Raw genomic sequence first — 14,828 nt, forward strand, 5'->3', positions numbered from 1 at the left:
AGTATAGTAATATCTAGCATACAGAAAAAAAGTGATATCAGTCTTCTCATCTCCGTAAGAAAGCTAATGACCATATTTCCAAAAACGCTGAACTATTCTTTAAATGGCTTCTCTTTCACAGGGACTTAAAGGTTGTAGATGTGACATTCAGAGCAGTAATACAGCATTGTGTCCTGATCAGGGAATAAAGTTACCTTCCCTCTGTGTGTTGTGATCCAAGCTTCTTTGTGATCTGTTTTAGTAGCATTGTAGGCCACGCGTGCATGTTAAAACTGACATCAAAGAACTAGTGGCAAAAAAAGCCGACTGCGTCAGCCAATAAGTTAAAATTGAACAGACTGCAAAGACTACAGCCGATGGCCAACTTATGTTTTGCACCTGCATGACAGGACAGATTCAAGGCACTAGTTAGCCAGTTAGCACACCAGTTAGCAAAACCCAATGTTGACAGGACAAAGGATATTTATTGTGTGCTGTTGAAAAATAACGCAAAAAATTACACACTGTTTCTGTTAAAGAGCTCAGTGGCTAAAGAAAAATAATTTTATCTTATGTAACAAGTTTGTTTTGATCTCACGTCGTCTTGACTTTAGCTGTTTGTTTACTTTCCTCACTTCGATTTCTCTTCTCATGTGCTGTCTGCCTATCATTAGACATTAGACAAGTGCAACAGATACTCACGGACAGCCCAGCATTGACTGACAGCCAACCATCAGCTTGGTGTGTCAGGGCCTTTTAGTGCATATGAGTCCCTGCATGTGCATCCCACCTGCTAGCTAATCGCCGCCACTTAACGCTGGTATCAGGAAGGTGTTGGAATGGAAGCATAGCCCTGCCTCTGGCTCCCCTTAGGTTAACAATGTTAGCTCTTTCAGCACTGTTGCCATTGTTAGCACTGTGCATTGAATTAGCACCATTAGCTCCTGGCCACCAGCTCAGCCAAAACTATTTCACTGTAAAGTCCATTCAGTAGCTGCTCTTTCTTTATACCTGTTGTGTTTATTACCTGTTGTGTTTATTGACGTAATATGTCACCCAGTGCAACTTCACGGTGCTCTTATTTGTTGTTATTAGTTTTTCAAAAATAATGGAGCTATGTCTACAAAGACAGTACTCTTTCTTGGATAAAGTCATCATTGGTTTTGTTAGTATTTGTTCCTTACAATAAAAAGCCTTGAATGTAATATAAATCACTTTAATTCTATCACAAAAAATGGAATTTGTCTTACAGAGAAACTACAATTAGAACATTGTTTGACATTCATTGTAATATCTACTCAACTTCAAACTCAAGTTCAGCAATGGATTTTATCTCATGTCCGCCCATTGGTACTCCAGCTCCTCGATGATCCCTGGCAGTACAGCTTTTGGTCCAGCGCTCGTAGCTGCTCCAGGAAACCGCTGTTAGGTGAAATGTTCCTGTTGGCACTGACAGCTTTGATGGCGTCCACCAGTGTCATGTTCTCGTGGATCATCAGGTAGGCCAGAACCAAGGTGGACGAGCGGCTGATTCCCATCGCGCAGTGGACAAACACTTTACCTGCAAGAACCAAAAACTCAACATCCACCCAGAGCTTAGCAATCCCCTACCAGCTCAATGTCTACATTTACAAGCATGCAATGACTGGATTATTGTGGTGAACTTTATTCTAACTGTCTAATTTGTTACTCCTCTGTGGATTAAAAACCATGCACATCACAGAGAGGAGTCCTTCTAACTCCTGACTGAAAGTTTTCAACAATATTGCAACAAATGTTTCTACACGCGGTAATCCCTGGTTGCTTATCGGGCCCGAGGATTAGGGCGCATAGGAGCACGTAATTGAACTGTCTTGGCGTCTGTGTATTTCTGCTGGGGATTACTGTAGGCCCCGCCACACACTGGAGCCCCCGATCAGCCAGCATGTGAATGAGGAGGCCTCATCTTATTACTGTCATGTCAGATACCGACTTCACTTTGCATAACAGGCCAGGCAGGCACAGGCCACAAACATAATTGTGTAATTTCCATGTCCAATAAAAGTGTTGCTTACAAATTACCAGGGCAATCCATTTAAAACCAATTTTCCTGGCCAAGGTCTGAGCTTATGAGAAGATTACCGTGGGGGAAAGATATTAGCTTGATATTATGTTTAGTGTTTGATTTGCATTTTAATGACTAATACAACTGGGGGCTGCTGTAATGGGAATTGACTGACAAATGTTTCTGTACTTTGGCTTGCAGGAAAAAAAAAGTCTCCCTCAATTTAATGTGTAAAAATGATGAGAAATACCTTGAGCCCAGTGAGAGCTCCTCACCTGTGGGCGAGCTCAAAGCATTCTTGATAAAATTGGCCGCTGGGTAAAAGAAGGGACTCAAGTCAAAGGATGGCATGTCAAAAGCTTCCACTCCATGATAAGTGATTTTGGTGTCTCTGTAGAAGCTGGGGCCCGTGCTCACGCTGTACTTCCCATCAGCAGCGTTGAGCACATGGGTGATGCGGTGAGCCTGGAGTGTCCTCTTGTCTTTGGCTGCATACCTAAATTGAAACAAGAATAATCATGTCAGTGCAGAGAAGTGATAGAAGAATTCATTCTTTTAATGATCAAACATATGACCATTGTGCAATAAGAAATACTTATACTAATTATTAAGAAGTTGTCATATTCATAATTAATAAAACATAAAACAACAGACAAGTTTAATTTTTCTTTTCAGCAGTTTTTCTTTTGTTAAACACCACTAACAAATTTCAATTCACCTCCATCATATTAGGGTGGTGACAAGAATCCCAGAGACAGATATAACTAATAAAACATTAACTATCTTCTGTGTGAGTGCACCTGCTCTGTACCTTTTGCAAACATTTAGCACATTAGCTTGATAGCATGTTCACGTGCTAATGCTACATCCATGGCTAATTTGTGCAAAGTTAAAGTCTTAAGGTTTAGCGTGTAGCTTAATGTCACCAACGCCATAATAAATGTTGGCATAGTATGTTTTTGCAAACTACAAATATGTTATATTTGTATCTATCTTTACTTTATGTTTCCTTACCCAGTCTTCAATATTACTATTACTTTTGTCTCCACAAATACAGCCAGAAATGTCCCAGTATGTCATTAAAAAATACCTTTTTTTGTCGCCTCAAACACAGCTGGAAATGTCCTGATGTGTTGTTAAAAAAATACCCGGTTTGGTCGCCACAAACATGGCAAGACATGTTGTCAAAAAATACCTGTTTTTGCCACCAACGGCTGGAAATGTCCTGACATGTCATTAAAAAAACACCTGTTTTTGTTGCCTCAAACACGGCTGGAAATATATCGATGTGTTGATTTCCTGATGTGTTGTTGAAAAACACATGTTTTTTTTGCCACAAACACGGCTGCAAATGTCCAGACCTGACATCAAAATATACCCGGTTTTGTTGCCACAATGTGATTGGAAATGTTCCAATGTGTTGTTGAAAAAAATACCCTGTGTTGTCACCACAACACGGTTGGAAATGTCATGATGTGTTGTTGAAAATATCTGGTCTTGTGTCCCAAACATCGCTGAATATGTCCAGACATGTTATGGCATCACAAGCGTGGCCGGAAATGTCCCAACGTGTCATTAAAAAATACCCTGTTTTGTCACCACAACACAGTCAGAAATGTCCCGAAGTGTACTTAAAAAATATCTAGTTTTGTCATTACAAACATGGCTGGAAATGTCCAGACATATTGTCAAAAAAATACCCAGTTTTGTTACCACAACACGGCGGGAATGTCCCAACATGTCGTTAAAAATTACCCAGTTTTGTCACCACAAACAGGACCGGAAATATCCTGCTGTCATTGAAAAATGGTCTGGCTTGGCAGCCATCTTGCCTCGTGTCACCCCATCCACCATCACCTTCTCCCTCCTGATGTCACATGTAATTACAACTATGTCACTTTAACATATCTGTGCTTTGCAGAAATGTACAATACCAACATTTTATTCAGGGACTGGGCTGACTTTTACCATTAATGCATTATTGTTAATTGTTTTCTCAACCTTTGGTGACAATTGGTGTATCCTTTAACAGCACGCTTGGTCTCACATGTCTCCAATATAGATCCTGGGCTGAACCTCATCCAGACGGTTGCTGCTCCCACTCTTTGTCCACATCAGCCTCTGGAGCTCTGAAGCCGGGGGGGTCTCATACCTGCCGTCTGCCCCCTCAGGGCTCCCCAAGCAGCTGAAGCCTCTGGGCATGTCTGGATGCAGCAGTCTCTACTTTTACAACCTGTCGTGAAGAAGTACCACACATGATATCAACTGTGAGTTTAAACATCATTGTTGAAACCGACAAAACTGCTCATTGATGTGAAATTTTGACCACACAAGAAGCTGAGAAGTCGTCAAAAGCTTTGGAGATGATTTTTTCTTTGCTCCACTCATTAACAGTTAAGAAAGGAAACACAGAAACAGTTTCAGACACCATCTGATGCCCCTTTGAATGCTTAATAATTCTACTCATGACTTTTAATAGGCTTTATCAACTAAAGAGAAGTAGCACTGAAAGAGAAATACAATGTGGGATTACAGTGAGGATCGTTAATTAGGACATCAGGTAAAGAGGCCTGGCTATTGCCTTTAAATATAGACTGTAATTACACCAATAAATGCACTCCACAGCAGCAAAGGACCACAAGAACACATAATTGTAAGATGACCTTATGATGCTCTCATTATTTTATCTACAGTTCAGCAGCACTTAGGTTTATTTATCTCCAGAGATACAGAAAATTGGTATTCAAGGCCTATAAACATCAGCTTTTCATTTCCTGCAGGCAAGTTCAACCTGTGCATTTACAATTTACACACTGGGCTTGTGAGAGACTTATACTGTGCATACTGTATACATTAGCATCCATTTAGGCAGCTATGTGATTCTGCTCCAGGCTGAGGACGTACAAACGATGTGTATGCATTGTTATAGTAAAGAAACCCATGGCAGCGGCTCAGCTTCTTATTTGCATTCTGCTGGTGCGCGGAGACATAATGTGGCACTCAGGGTTTGGAGACGTATTGTCGCGTCCACAGGGAAGAGTCGTTGAGACCAAATCTGTTTCAGTGACCTTTTGTTAAGCTGCCGTGGCATATGGAGGTGCACTCAAACATCATGATGGCTTTATCCATCTCTGCATGGTTGCATGTGTATGCAAGAAAAGCTGCATCTGACCCAGCATATGCTCCATGCATAGAGTAAAGTGTGTCTTTGCAGAAGTACAGCATGTGCCCGGAGTACCTGAGGCTCTTCTTTCTCCTCATTGATCTATAAGTACAACCCTTCCCTCCCTCCCACAGTCAGGGCAGAGAACTGATTTCCCTGGTGCACATGTTGAGCTGCAGCACTGCTTTCATAGCCTCCCCCCCTTAGGCTAACCTGTCCTTCCTGCTCTACTTCTGTGTAATTAAAGATGCTATGTATGGGAAAGTGCCCACGGTTAACATGGAGGGCAAATAAAAACTGCTTTTTTTTCTCTTTCTTTTTTTTTTTACCTCCTCCGGGCCTCTTCTTGGTGGTTTTATGAATTACACTTCCCTCTTTAGCCTTTCGGATGTGGTTCGTCTGGATTTGTGAGCAAATTAATAAAAGCAGAAAGTGTGGTCATCCATCAGGCAATGCATCACAGTACATCCTTGTTTATTAAAGTGCTTTACAAACATATTTACCTTGCAAACAAAGGTATACAGTATCATAAATCCACACACTACAGTCTAATAAACATTTCCCAACAAATATCTGCAATGAATTTGTAACAACACATTGTTAGCAGACACTTGCCTTGGCTGGAAACGTTGCTTTTCAAGGTCTCTCTGTACAAGAGCTACATGTAGGTCGACAGCACAACTGTCTGAGTTCTCCTTGGTAATCTACCCTGCAACCTTTTTTGCTATTTTAACATCTGAATCTCAGCCCAAAATAATTCTGGCATCATCTTCTGCATTCCTTTAAGGTTACCCGAGCTACCAGGCAACACAGGAGGGAGGATAGGACACGGCTTTTTCAATAGCAAGAGAATTAGATCAGTGCTGCTGAGCTTAAATCTCACACAGTCTCCACTGAGATTCGGCTCCACAGTTAAATGTGTGTTAAATCAACACCTGGATGTTTGGTCAAGTCAGGAGCTTCTGATCTCTTTTACTTTATATGAGAATTAAAGCATAAACACTGATTAAAGGTTCACACTTTAAACTGCAGTATAGAGATATAAAATCTTGCCTAAAGCATAAAAATAGTACGTCAAGAAGAATTATTCAAGAAAGATGAAGACATGTACAAACAATACAAGCATTTATTTTTATCATGCAAAGTTCATTCTTTGCAAAACACCCTTGTATTCTGTTTCTTGCACCCAAATAAAATATTCATAAAAGAAATCCCCAACTGTGTATCACATGTTGGGAGATAATGATTTCTAAAAGGTCCGTCAACCCAGTCAATTTTCATTTGTCACATGTAAACATATAAGTTACACTGACTATTTATTAAGTATGCAATCAACTGATGAACCATCCTAAAATCATTGCTGTCAGACTACTCTACAATAGACATGTGTGTCTTTTTGTGTCTGACGTTCCTAATGTTTCTACAGATGATTTCATAGACAATCAAAAGATCTGAAACCTTTTGATCTACAGCGACGATCAAATCAACTAGCTTGACGAATACACCAAAGGAATTTCACACTGCGAACACTGATGGGTTTTGTCTTGTTAAAGAGACGGATGAGATTGATTCCCATTTTGAGTTTGGCCGTTGAATTGCAGAAACAAGTATCTTTTCTGAGTCATCTACAGAGTTTACAAAAAAAAAAGAAAAGACATTTGGTCCATTTTGCTGTAATACAAAGTGAGGTGCTAAAGAAAAAGACATCTGACAAGAATGAGAGGTAACGGAAAGATATAAATACTGTAGCTTTAAAATCTCCTTATCATTAGCATTCATTGTTCAGTCTCTGTTTTCACTTTGCATTGCATTAAGTCTCCAAACTGTCTTTTGTTAAGAAGTTCTTTGTTGTTGCTGTACAAGTTTATTCATTAAGATAAACCCCTTGAAATGAACCATCTTTTTTTCGATTGTGTCCTAGTATACATACAGTTTGTTTTTAACATCGCTGCCTCCAAAAACATACAAAAATACATAAAAGTCTATAGCCTAGTCATGGTGGCAGGTCCACAAGAAGGTTATGCACCTTATTAAAAAACAGACAACAAAACTGGATTCTTACTTAAAGACAACTCTCCAATTCTGTGTGAGATCTTTACCACTAGAAAGACAAGATATAGCTTGGTCTGAGGGTGGCGCCAGAGGTAAGGCCATGTTGTAGCCACTGTATGTTTTTATCGCCACATCTCTGTGTTGTCAGATTTGGCACAGTTTTCTTCCAGTTTGACTATACAGTCTATGAATTAGACATGCCATCTGTAAACCTTTACTGCACTTAGGCTCAGCTGTACACTGAGCTGAATACTAATTTGTGTTAGCATGCTAACTTCCATCCTACTCCATTGCATGTTAACAATGAGCCTACTGGATGATAACCATGATGTTAATGTGCTGTTAGCAATAAGCTATATCATGTTAGCATGGAAGATGTTAAGATACAAAGGCAAATGAGAAAGTTGCACACAAACAGTTACTGTAGCTGCTCTGCCCTAAGTTCTTATTAGCATGTTAAATGTTGACATGCTAACATATTAACATGCTAAATGTCAGTGGAACATTCATACCTGTTAGCATGCTATTGGTATTGTGAATGCTGGATGCCAACATTAGCATGTGAATTTGCAAAAGTTTAGCATCTAATGTTTAGTATGTTAACATCTTTAACATGTTGGTGTAACATGCTAATATTAACAATAGCCTCAAAAAGGTAATATGGGCTAAAACAATGATTATAAGCTAAATGAAAATAGTTATGAGTGTGCAGATTTAGGGCCTGTCCCAATACCCCCCCTTCGCTAGCTCGCACTATCTGGCGTCTGTCATCTGTCCTGTTCTGCAAAATTGTCGGATTTTTCACATTACGATAAAATGCCAGCTAGTATAACTATGCTGCCTCATAATGTTAGCAGGTTAGCTAGAAGTCCCCGTTGTCTGGGGGGTATTGGGATTGGGCTTTAGCCTCCTTCTGTTAACTTTTAGCATGTAAATATATTATTAGGCCAGTGGTTCCCAACTGGTCCAGCGTTAGTCATCAGTTTGTGGTCCCCACAATTTAATACATTCAGCGTCATAGTTGCGTTTAGCTATGTTGTCAAGCTAGTTTGCTGTCTCTGTCAGATAGCTGTCCGTTAGTCACTCACTCTAAAGCAGGAAACAGCACTTCAAAATAAATGCTTTGTGCTGGAAATCCACTGTACTTAAAAATAAAGTGTGTTTTTTACAAACTTGACACATTCGCCAGTCACTTGCAGTCCATTCAGAGTGGACCCACGACCCACTTTTGGACCGCAACCCAACAGCTGGGAACCACTGTATTGGCTAAATTAACATGTCAGCTTTTAGCATGCTAATAAAAAACTGAGGGCTGAGTGAGATAAATGTTAAATGAGCAACTTTACTATTGTTTTTTTCTTAAAGGCCCAGTGTGGCAGATTATATTAATAATTATGTTTTTATTAGTGTATAATCACCTGGAACTAAGAACTGCCATGTTTTTGTCACCTTAGAATCAGCTTTATATCTACAAACAGAGCGAGTCCTTTTTCATGAGGTCCGCCATGTTGTTTCTACAGTAGCCCAGGACGGACAAACCATGCACTGGCTCTACAGAGGGCCTTTTGTGTTTTTGCGTCAGCCACTGTAGTTCTCCTGCATGCTTGGCACACAAGTTTCAGTCAGTTGCAATCTACAACCTCACCACTAGATGGTAATAAATTCTACACACTAGACCTTTAATGTTTAACACGCCAACATATTAGCTAATGTCAAAGTACAGCTGAGTTTGACAGAAATTCAGTCATTAACTGCACCAAATTTCATGACCGTCCATCAGAAATATTAGAGTCTTGACCAACAGACTGACCAGCCCCACCGTCCCTACAAACACCACGCTGCTGTGGGGCTGAAAAATGTCATCTTCCCTTGACTACAAGATCTGACATGTTTTTTTCTTCTTTCTCATCAGCTGTAGATCCAGATCCAACAGCAAAGCCAGAAAATTCCTGTTGGGGTAGATTGCTCTCTTCTGGATCAGTTTCTGCAGAGCCTGTTTGAGCGGGAGGTGATGGTAGATCATGAGGTACGCTAACACCAAGGTCGATGACCGGCTCATTCCCATGATGCAGTGCACCAGAACTTTCCCTGAAGAACAGACAAAATGAAGGCAGAGAGGAGGGGGTGTGAAGGAAGGATTAGTGAGAGGCCTCAGTCTTATTAATATCATACATGACTGCCCGTCTCATGCTGTGGCCTTTCTTTTCTCCCGCTGTGAGCTAAAAATAGTGCCTACAATTCATCGCCTTTGTTCATTTAAGGTCCCTTTGCAGGCTGGGCCCGACTGTCTCTTTAATCCCAACTCGTCCTCTGCTTGATAGCTTCTTTGAAAGGAGCCATGGTCACATTATAGACTTAAATTCTGCAAGGTAAGACCCTTATTACTACTGCTGGCTCAAAATACACTTACATACCTTTACAAGTTGTGTTAGTGTGGTGACAGGTGACATTGAAAACAGCAAGATGGGGGAATTTATGAGTTTATTAAGGATTTATAGGGTGAAATAAAAGGTGTGATGTGCAGAACTTCAAAAAAACTACCACATTTTTGCAGCAATTAAACCTCACAGTGCAGAAATAGGACAATTCGTGTGAAAAAAAGAAGCCTTGAGGAGTCTTACCATCAGGTGACTTCAGAGCCTTATGAATGAAATCAGCTGCAGGCTGGAAGTAAACATCCAGATCAAAGTGTGTCGAGTCATCTGCTGGAATGCCACAATACACAAAGCTGTTGCCATAAAAGCTTTGGTTCCCTATGCTGCCTTGCTTGGAGTGAGCAGCGTTTAATACATGAGTTATACCTAATTTCTGCAAGGCAGTCTTGTTTTGGGCTACTGCCCTAGCAACACAAAGAGACAGAAACAGGTTCAAGATGTATGTGAACGCTAAGCATCACAGAACAATGTTTTTGCACCAGAATAACACAATCATTTGCAAGAGCTATATAAAAAATACACAGGTTTCCATATATCCTTGTGAGCCAAAGTGTGAAATAAAATGTATACTTACAAATTTCCTATGTAAATATTCGGCCAGACCTCATCAACTTGACTGAGATGAAGCTTACATGAGTCCAAAACCTTCTGCAGATCCTTCACACTTAGATACTCTTTTCTTTTGCCTTTCAAGTTTGACATTTTAAGTCCAAATCCCCACGTCTTGGATCGATTACGGTCCAAATGTTTGTTGTATCAAAGCAGTTCCCGTCAACTCCGGTGCAGGATGATCTGTACGAGCAGGTGTTTGTCTGCTGTCACTGGACAGTTACCCAATTTAGTGCTTAACCTAGCGTGTAGTCTTACTCGTGCAGAGGGCAGAACAACAAACAGAGCAGCCTGAGCTCTGCTTTTCACACCACGGTGGGACTCTAATTTAATAAGCCTCAAACAGAGATGAATCATCCCATAAAGCAGTGATAATTGGATGCAATTATGGACAAAAATGTTTAAGTGCATTGCTTATACTAGATGACAGAGAGTCCGGGGTAATGCGGCGTTTATGGAACCGAAATACTGCAACAGATTCATGCAGCTGGTTTACTGCTCTGACATAAATATCTTGTGAAAGCAAATTGGCTGAAAAAATTAAGCTTTGCCGCTGGCTGCACATGACATCAAACAGCCCTCACACTGCTGCAAGTGTCTCTTTTAACCCTCCTATTATGTCGCAGGTCAATTTTCAACCATCCCAGGTTTCAAATTGAAGAAAAACATAATTAACCTCCATGAAATGTAATGACCTCTCTTCATACGGGGTCATGGTTGTGTTTGTAAAATGTGGGTGTGATGATGTGTTGTGAAAAGTCAGTGCTGATGTTGTATACAATATCAGTCAATAAATGTCTCCGGGTCATTCCAACCTGCAGACAGTTATTGATTCATTATTTAAAGTGCAGCTTCTGCTTACTGATGTATCTCCAGTGGTGTGTGTGGGGGGACCAAATTCCGACTGATATGTACGTACAAAAATAAAATCCAGACCTGCTGGTAAATGTGTGATTCTGGTAAGATCCAGATGCAGGTGTGGTCTGACAAAGTGTAGCTGTGTGTGAACAAGCTGTTATTAAAGCCTTTATTAGAAATATTGAGTATAGACTAGAAATATTCCGAAACTTTCAAATTTTTGTTGACATGGGAGTTACAAGATGAAAAAGATTACATGAAATGATAAACATGAAATTCCGTAAAACTTCAATTAATAGCCCGGGCTATTATTTGCTTAAATCACTCAAATCAACAGGCCTACATTTAGGACAGGCCTTTAATTCCTTTCACACAAAACTGTTGCTCAGCAAAAATCAGGATATACAATTAAATTTCATTTAAACCAGTATGAATATTACTTTTATAAAGATTAGTCTTCAGATAATATATCAGGTATGAATCACTCATTTGATCTAGCTCAGACAGACAGCACATGTGAGAGAGAGAGTTATGACACTTGAGGGCTACGGCACTCGGCACACTGACACAACGCCACTTTATCCTGTTAAAACAATCCTCACAACTTGGATTAATTTTTATGAAAATGCCTTTTGATTCTTTCAATCTGAGGACCCTTACAGACTAAAGGAATATGAGTAACTTACAGGGTAATCAAGGAATAGACAAATAATTTGAGGTAGCCAATGACACGGTTTTAAACATCTGAAGAACTTATATTGAAAAATGAACTGCTTGGCAACCAGACCAGGCTTCTAATTGAGACAGGCCTTTATTTGTCAAAAAGTGTAGCCACACCAGGCTAGTAAAAGGGACTGGGCGTTTAATTGGGACTAGGGTTTTAATTGAAGTGTTAAACAATGCAGCATCACCATCACAACATATCGGCATGCATGTTTTGTTATGCTGCCCTGCCATTCTGTCAAAGTATTTGTTTTTTCCTGTGTCATCCAGGTGTTTTCCATCTGCTGCCCACCATCTGTCTGATTCCATGTGAACGCAGCATAAGTGGGTAAGGATAAATAGAACAGCTAGAGCAAACTGGTAAGTTCAGAAAGTTACATCACTTTACTGTGATGCAGCCTTTATATTATATTACGATATCCAAAATCTAAGAAAATATCTAGTCTTATATCATGATATCAATATAATATGGATATACTGCCCAGCCCTGCATAGCAAGACCACTAAAGACACAGATGACTGGTTTCTCATGGTTTTAAGAACCAGAATGATTAAGAATCATGATGATTTTCCAAATACTGAGGTCACGAGTACAAATTCTACACCAGCACAGCTAAACATATTGGACAAATTTAAGGGGGAAAATCAAATCATAAAATTGCACAATGTATTTATTTATTTAACTGTGGAATTATATTTTAAATAAATTTGCAAATGTGCAAATAAAGTTTTTATCTCCCCACATTTTGGTGTAAATACTGTTTGAAAATCTGATTGTGATGGAGAATACAAAACCTCTTATTTTCTTAAATTTTCCCCAGAGATATTACATTTCAACTAGTTTATTAATGTATTTGTCAACTATTAATCTTATGTAACAATACTAGATAACAATATTGAACAAATCCTCAAGACCTGTTATAAAGCTTTAACATTTGATACCCATACAAATCTAAAGAAGCTTAATGTGTTCAATTTAAGGGGGGAAAAATACTTTTAATTTTCTTTTTAAATAAACAAGATTATTATCTCAGAATTATGAGACAAAAAAGTATGGAAAAAATCTGCTCGTTTTTCTAAATTAATGAGGTAATAATGTTGCTAATTCAGAAAAAAAAATCAAATTTAGGAGATTATTTTGTTAATTCAGAAAAGCAAGAGAATTTTTTTTCCATAAATCCCTTTTTTCAGAATTCTAATAAAATAAATTTCATTAACTCAGAAAAGCAGGCCAAATATTTTTTCTCTCAAGTAAATGATTTATGCTTCCCTAAAAATCATTGATGGATATGTTTAAAGCTGCTAATACATGATTCAGAACTGATACAAACATGTTTTTTATATATGATTATAAATGCAATGCTATCAATCATTCATTATCAGATCAAATGCCAGGTATGAATGCTTCATATAGTGAGGTATAGCCTATCTGTAGACAGTTAAAATGTGCTAAACTTTTCTTACAACTAAACTATACTAAATAATAACCATTTATTGATCATTCATGTTAGCTGGGATAGGCTCCAGCCCCCCCACGACCCTCAAGAGGATGAAGTGGTTAGAAGATGAATGAATGAATGAATGAATGATCATTCATGTTGTTCTAGTGTAAATACACAGCACAACATAGTGGATGTATATTTTCTTTAACATAAAACAAAAGGTTAAATGAGTCATTTTGTCTCATAAAATGGATTCTGCCTGAGGGTGAGTTGATTACACAGATCTCCTACTAATATAAGGGTCAATATCCTGGGAACAGGCAGCATGATTCACATTTAACACAGCGCCAGGCTCAATAATAGTTCAATACCATTCTTGAAACAAATTGATTAAAGTCAAAGTACAGTATCTCCCTCCACTGGCAGGTTCTCAATTCTTAATTTATACTGAGGAAAAACAGGCATCTGAGGCTCTGTAATTTAGAAAATCTCTTTCTTTTTGAGGTGCAGGGGATTACTCAGGATGTCTTGCGCAGTTTCAGATCCAAAGCACGAAGCTGTTTGAGGAATCCTCTGTTTGGGAAAATCCATCTGTGCTCTTTGACCTTATTGATGGCCTCTAGCAAGGTGTAATGGTGGTGGATCATTAGGTAGGCCAGGACGAGGGTGGCAGACCTGCTCACTCCAACTGCACAGTGGACAAAAACCCGAGCTGGTGAAGGAGAAGATTACAATTAGTTTAAAGCACGAGTTGATAATGGGATTTTATTCAGAGTGAGAGGCCTGAGACAAAACTGAGTGACAATAAAACAACACAATGGGTATTTACCACCAGCTGTGTCAAGTGCACTCTGAATATACTCTGCAGAGGGAGAGAAATAGTGAGAGAGGTCAAAGGATGGTGAGTCATCTGCAGGCACCCCATAATAGTCCACAGTGGAGCCGTAGAAGTCATGACCCCCCTGACAGTGCATCCTTCCATGAGCTGCATTCAGAACATGAGTGATTCCCAGCTTCCACAGACTGTAGCGATCATTGGCTACTGACCTGTGGACAAAGGAAACTGGAGTTATAGCAAGAAACGCATAGGGTTACTTTTATTCTATAGGCTGTGTCAAAAACTTACATGTCGCCAAGGAAAAGGTTAGGCCAAACTTCATCCACATGGTTGTCAAACCTTTTTCCTCCGTACAAAACCTTCACCAAGTCTTTCACAGATGGAGTGGCGGGTGAAGCTGCAATACTTTCTTGTAGATTGCTCATAGTTGACAGCATTTACCTACATATCAACATGTTGCTCTGAAACTACCTATTTGTAAGAGTTCTTCTTCCATTTGTTTTCTGTTGAGGCTTTACTACAACCATGTTGGTACTGACAAGGACAGGTGTCCCTGGTCTAAAATTAAATCAGTGACCCAACATCTAAATGTAGGCCAACCTAATGCTTCTAAATGTTTATAATATACATCTATGGTAGTTTGTAGCATTTAAGTGCACATATACTTAGCTTTTTGCATGTTAAC

General features: G+C 39.4%; 2 protein-coding genes across 3 annotated transcripts; both read right to left on the reverse strand.

The window, feature by feature from the left end:
• Nucleotides 1-1,181: 1,181 nt before the first annotated feature.
• Nucleotides 1,182-10,521, reverse strand: LOC117247172 (dual specificity protein phosphatase 13B-like). 2 transcript variants are annotated; one of them, XM_033611489.2, is made up of 5 exons: nucleotides 5,802-9,112; nucleotides 5,516-5,585; nucleotides 4,071-4,256; nucleotides 2,299-2,519; nucleotides 1,182-1,540 (listed from the first exon to the last, which is right to left on the reverse strand). In XM_033611489.2, the coding sequence occupies exons 3-5, from the start codon at nucleotides 4,223-4,225 to the stop codon at nucleotides 1,314-1,316; spliced, it is 603 nt and encodes a 200-aa protein (XP_033467380.1). In that variant the 5' UTR covers nucleotides 4,226-4,256; nucleotides 5,516-5,585; nucleotides 5,802-9,112; the 3' UTR covers nucleotides 1,182-1,313. The 2 variants fall into 2 exon arrangements, 1 of the variants encoding a protein (XP_033467380.1); XR_013488394.1 differs by lacking the exons at nucleotides 1,182-1,540; nucleotides 2,299-2,519; nucleotides 4,071-4,256 and adding exons at nucleotides 9,860-10,077; nucleotides 10,248-10,521 and having other exon boundaries at nucleotides 5,514-5,585; nucleotides 5,802-9,326.
• Nucleotides 10,522-13,055: 2,534 nt separating this feature from the next.
• LOC117247175 (dual specificity protein phosphatase 13A-like) lies at nucleotides 13,056-14,655 on the reverse strand. The gene is made up of 3 exons (XM_033611493.2): nucleotides 14,432-14,655; nucleotides 14,135-14,352; nucleotides 13,056-14,017 (listed from the first exon to the last, which is right to left on the reverse strand). The coding sequence occupies exons 1-3, from the start codon at nucleotides 14,578-14,580 to the stop codon at nucleotides 13,824-13,826; spliced, it is 561 nt and encodes a 186-aa protein (XP_033467384.1). The 5' UTR covers nucleotides 14,581-14,655; the 3' UTR covers nucleotides 13,056-13,823.
• Nucleotides 14,656-14,828: the final 173 nt, after the last annotated feature.

Source organism: Epinephelus lanceolatus, chromosome 21 (assembly GCF_041903045.1).
Source record: "Epinephelus lanceolatus isolate andai-2023 chromosome 21, ASM4190304v1, whole genome shotgun sequence".
Classification (NCBI taxonomy): domain Eukaryota; kingdom Metazoa; phylum Chordata; class Actinopteri; order Perciformes; family Serranidae; genus Epinephelus; species Epinephelus lanceolatus.

Bases quoted from the DNA above. Each gene is read 5' to 3' on its own strand.
- LOC117247175 (XM_033611493.2), bottom strand. From the start codon at position 14,580: ATGCTGTCAACTATGAGCAATCTACAAGAAAGTATTGCAGCTTCACCC. The intron at 14,353-14,431 runs GTAAGTTTTTGA...CTTTGTCCACAG, and splicing joins AACCTTTTCCTTGGCGACAT to GTCAGTAGCCAATGATCGCT. The intron at 14,018-14,134 runs GTAAATACCCAT...CTCCTTCACCAG, and splicing joins TGCACTTGACACAGCTGGTG to CTCGGGTTTTTGTCCACTGT.
- LOC117247172 (XM_033611489.2), bottom strand. From the start codon at position 4,225: ATGCCCAGAGGCTTCAGCTGCTTGGGGAGCCCTGAGGGGGCAGACGGC. The intron at 2,520-4,070 runs GTGAGACCAAGC...GTTTCAATTTAG, and splicing joins AGGATCTATATTGGAGACAT to GTATGCAGCCAAAGACAAGA. The intron at 1,541-2,298 runs GTGAGGAGCTCT...TGGTTCTTGCAG, and splicing joins TGCTTTGAGCTCGCCCACAG to GTAAAGTGTTTGTCCACTGC.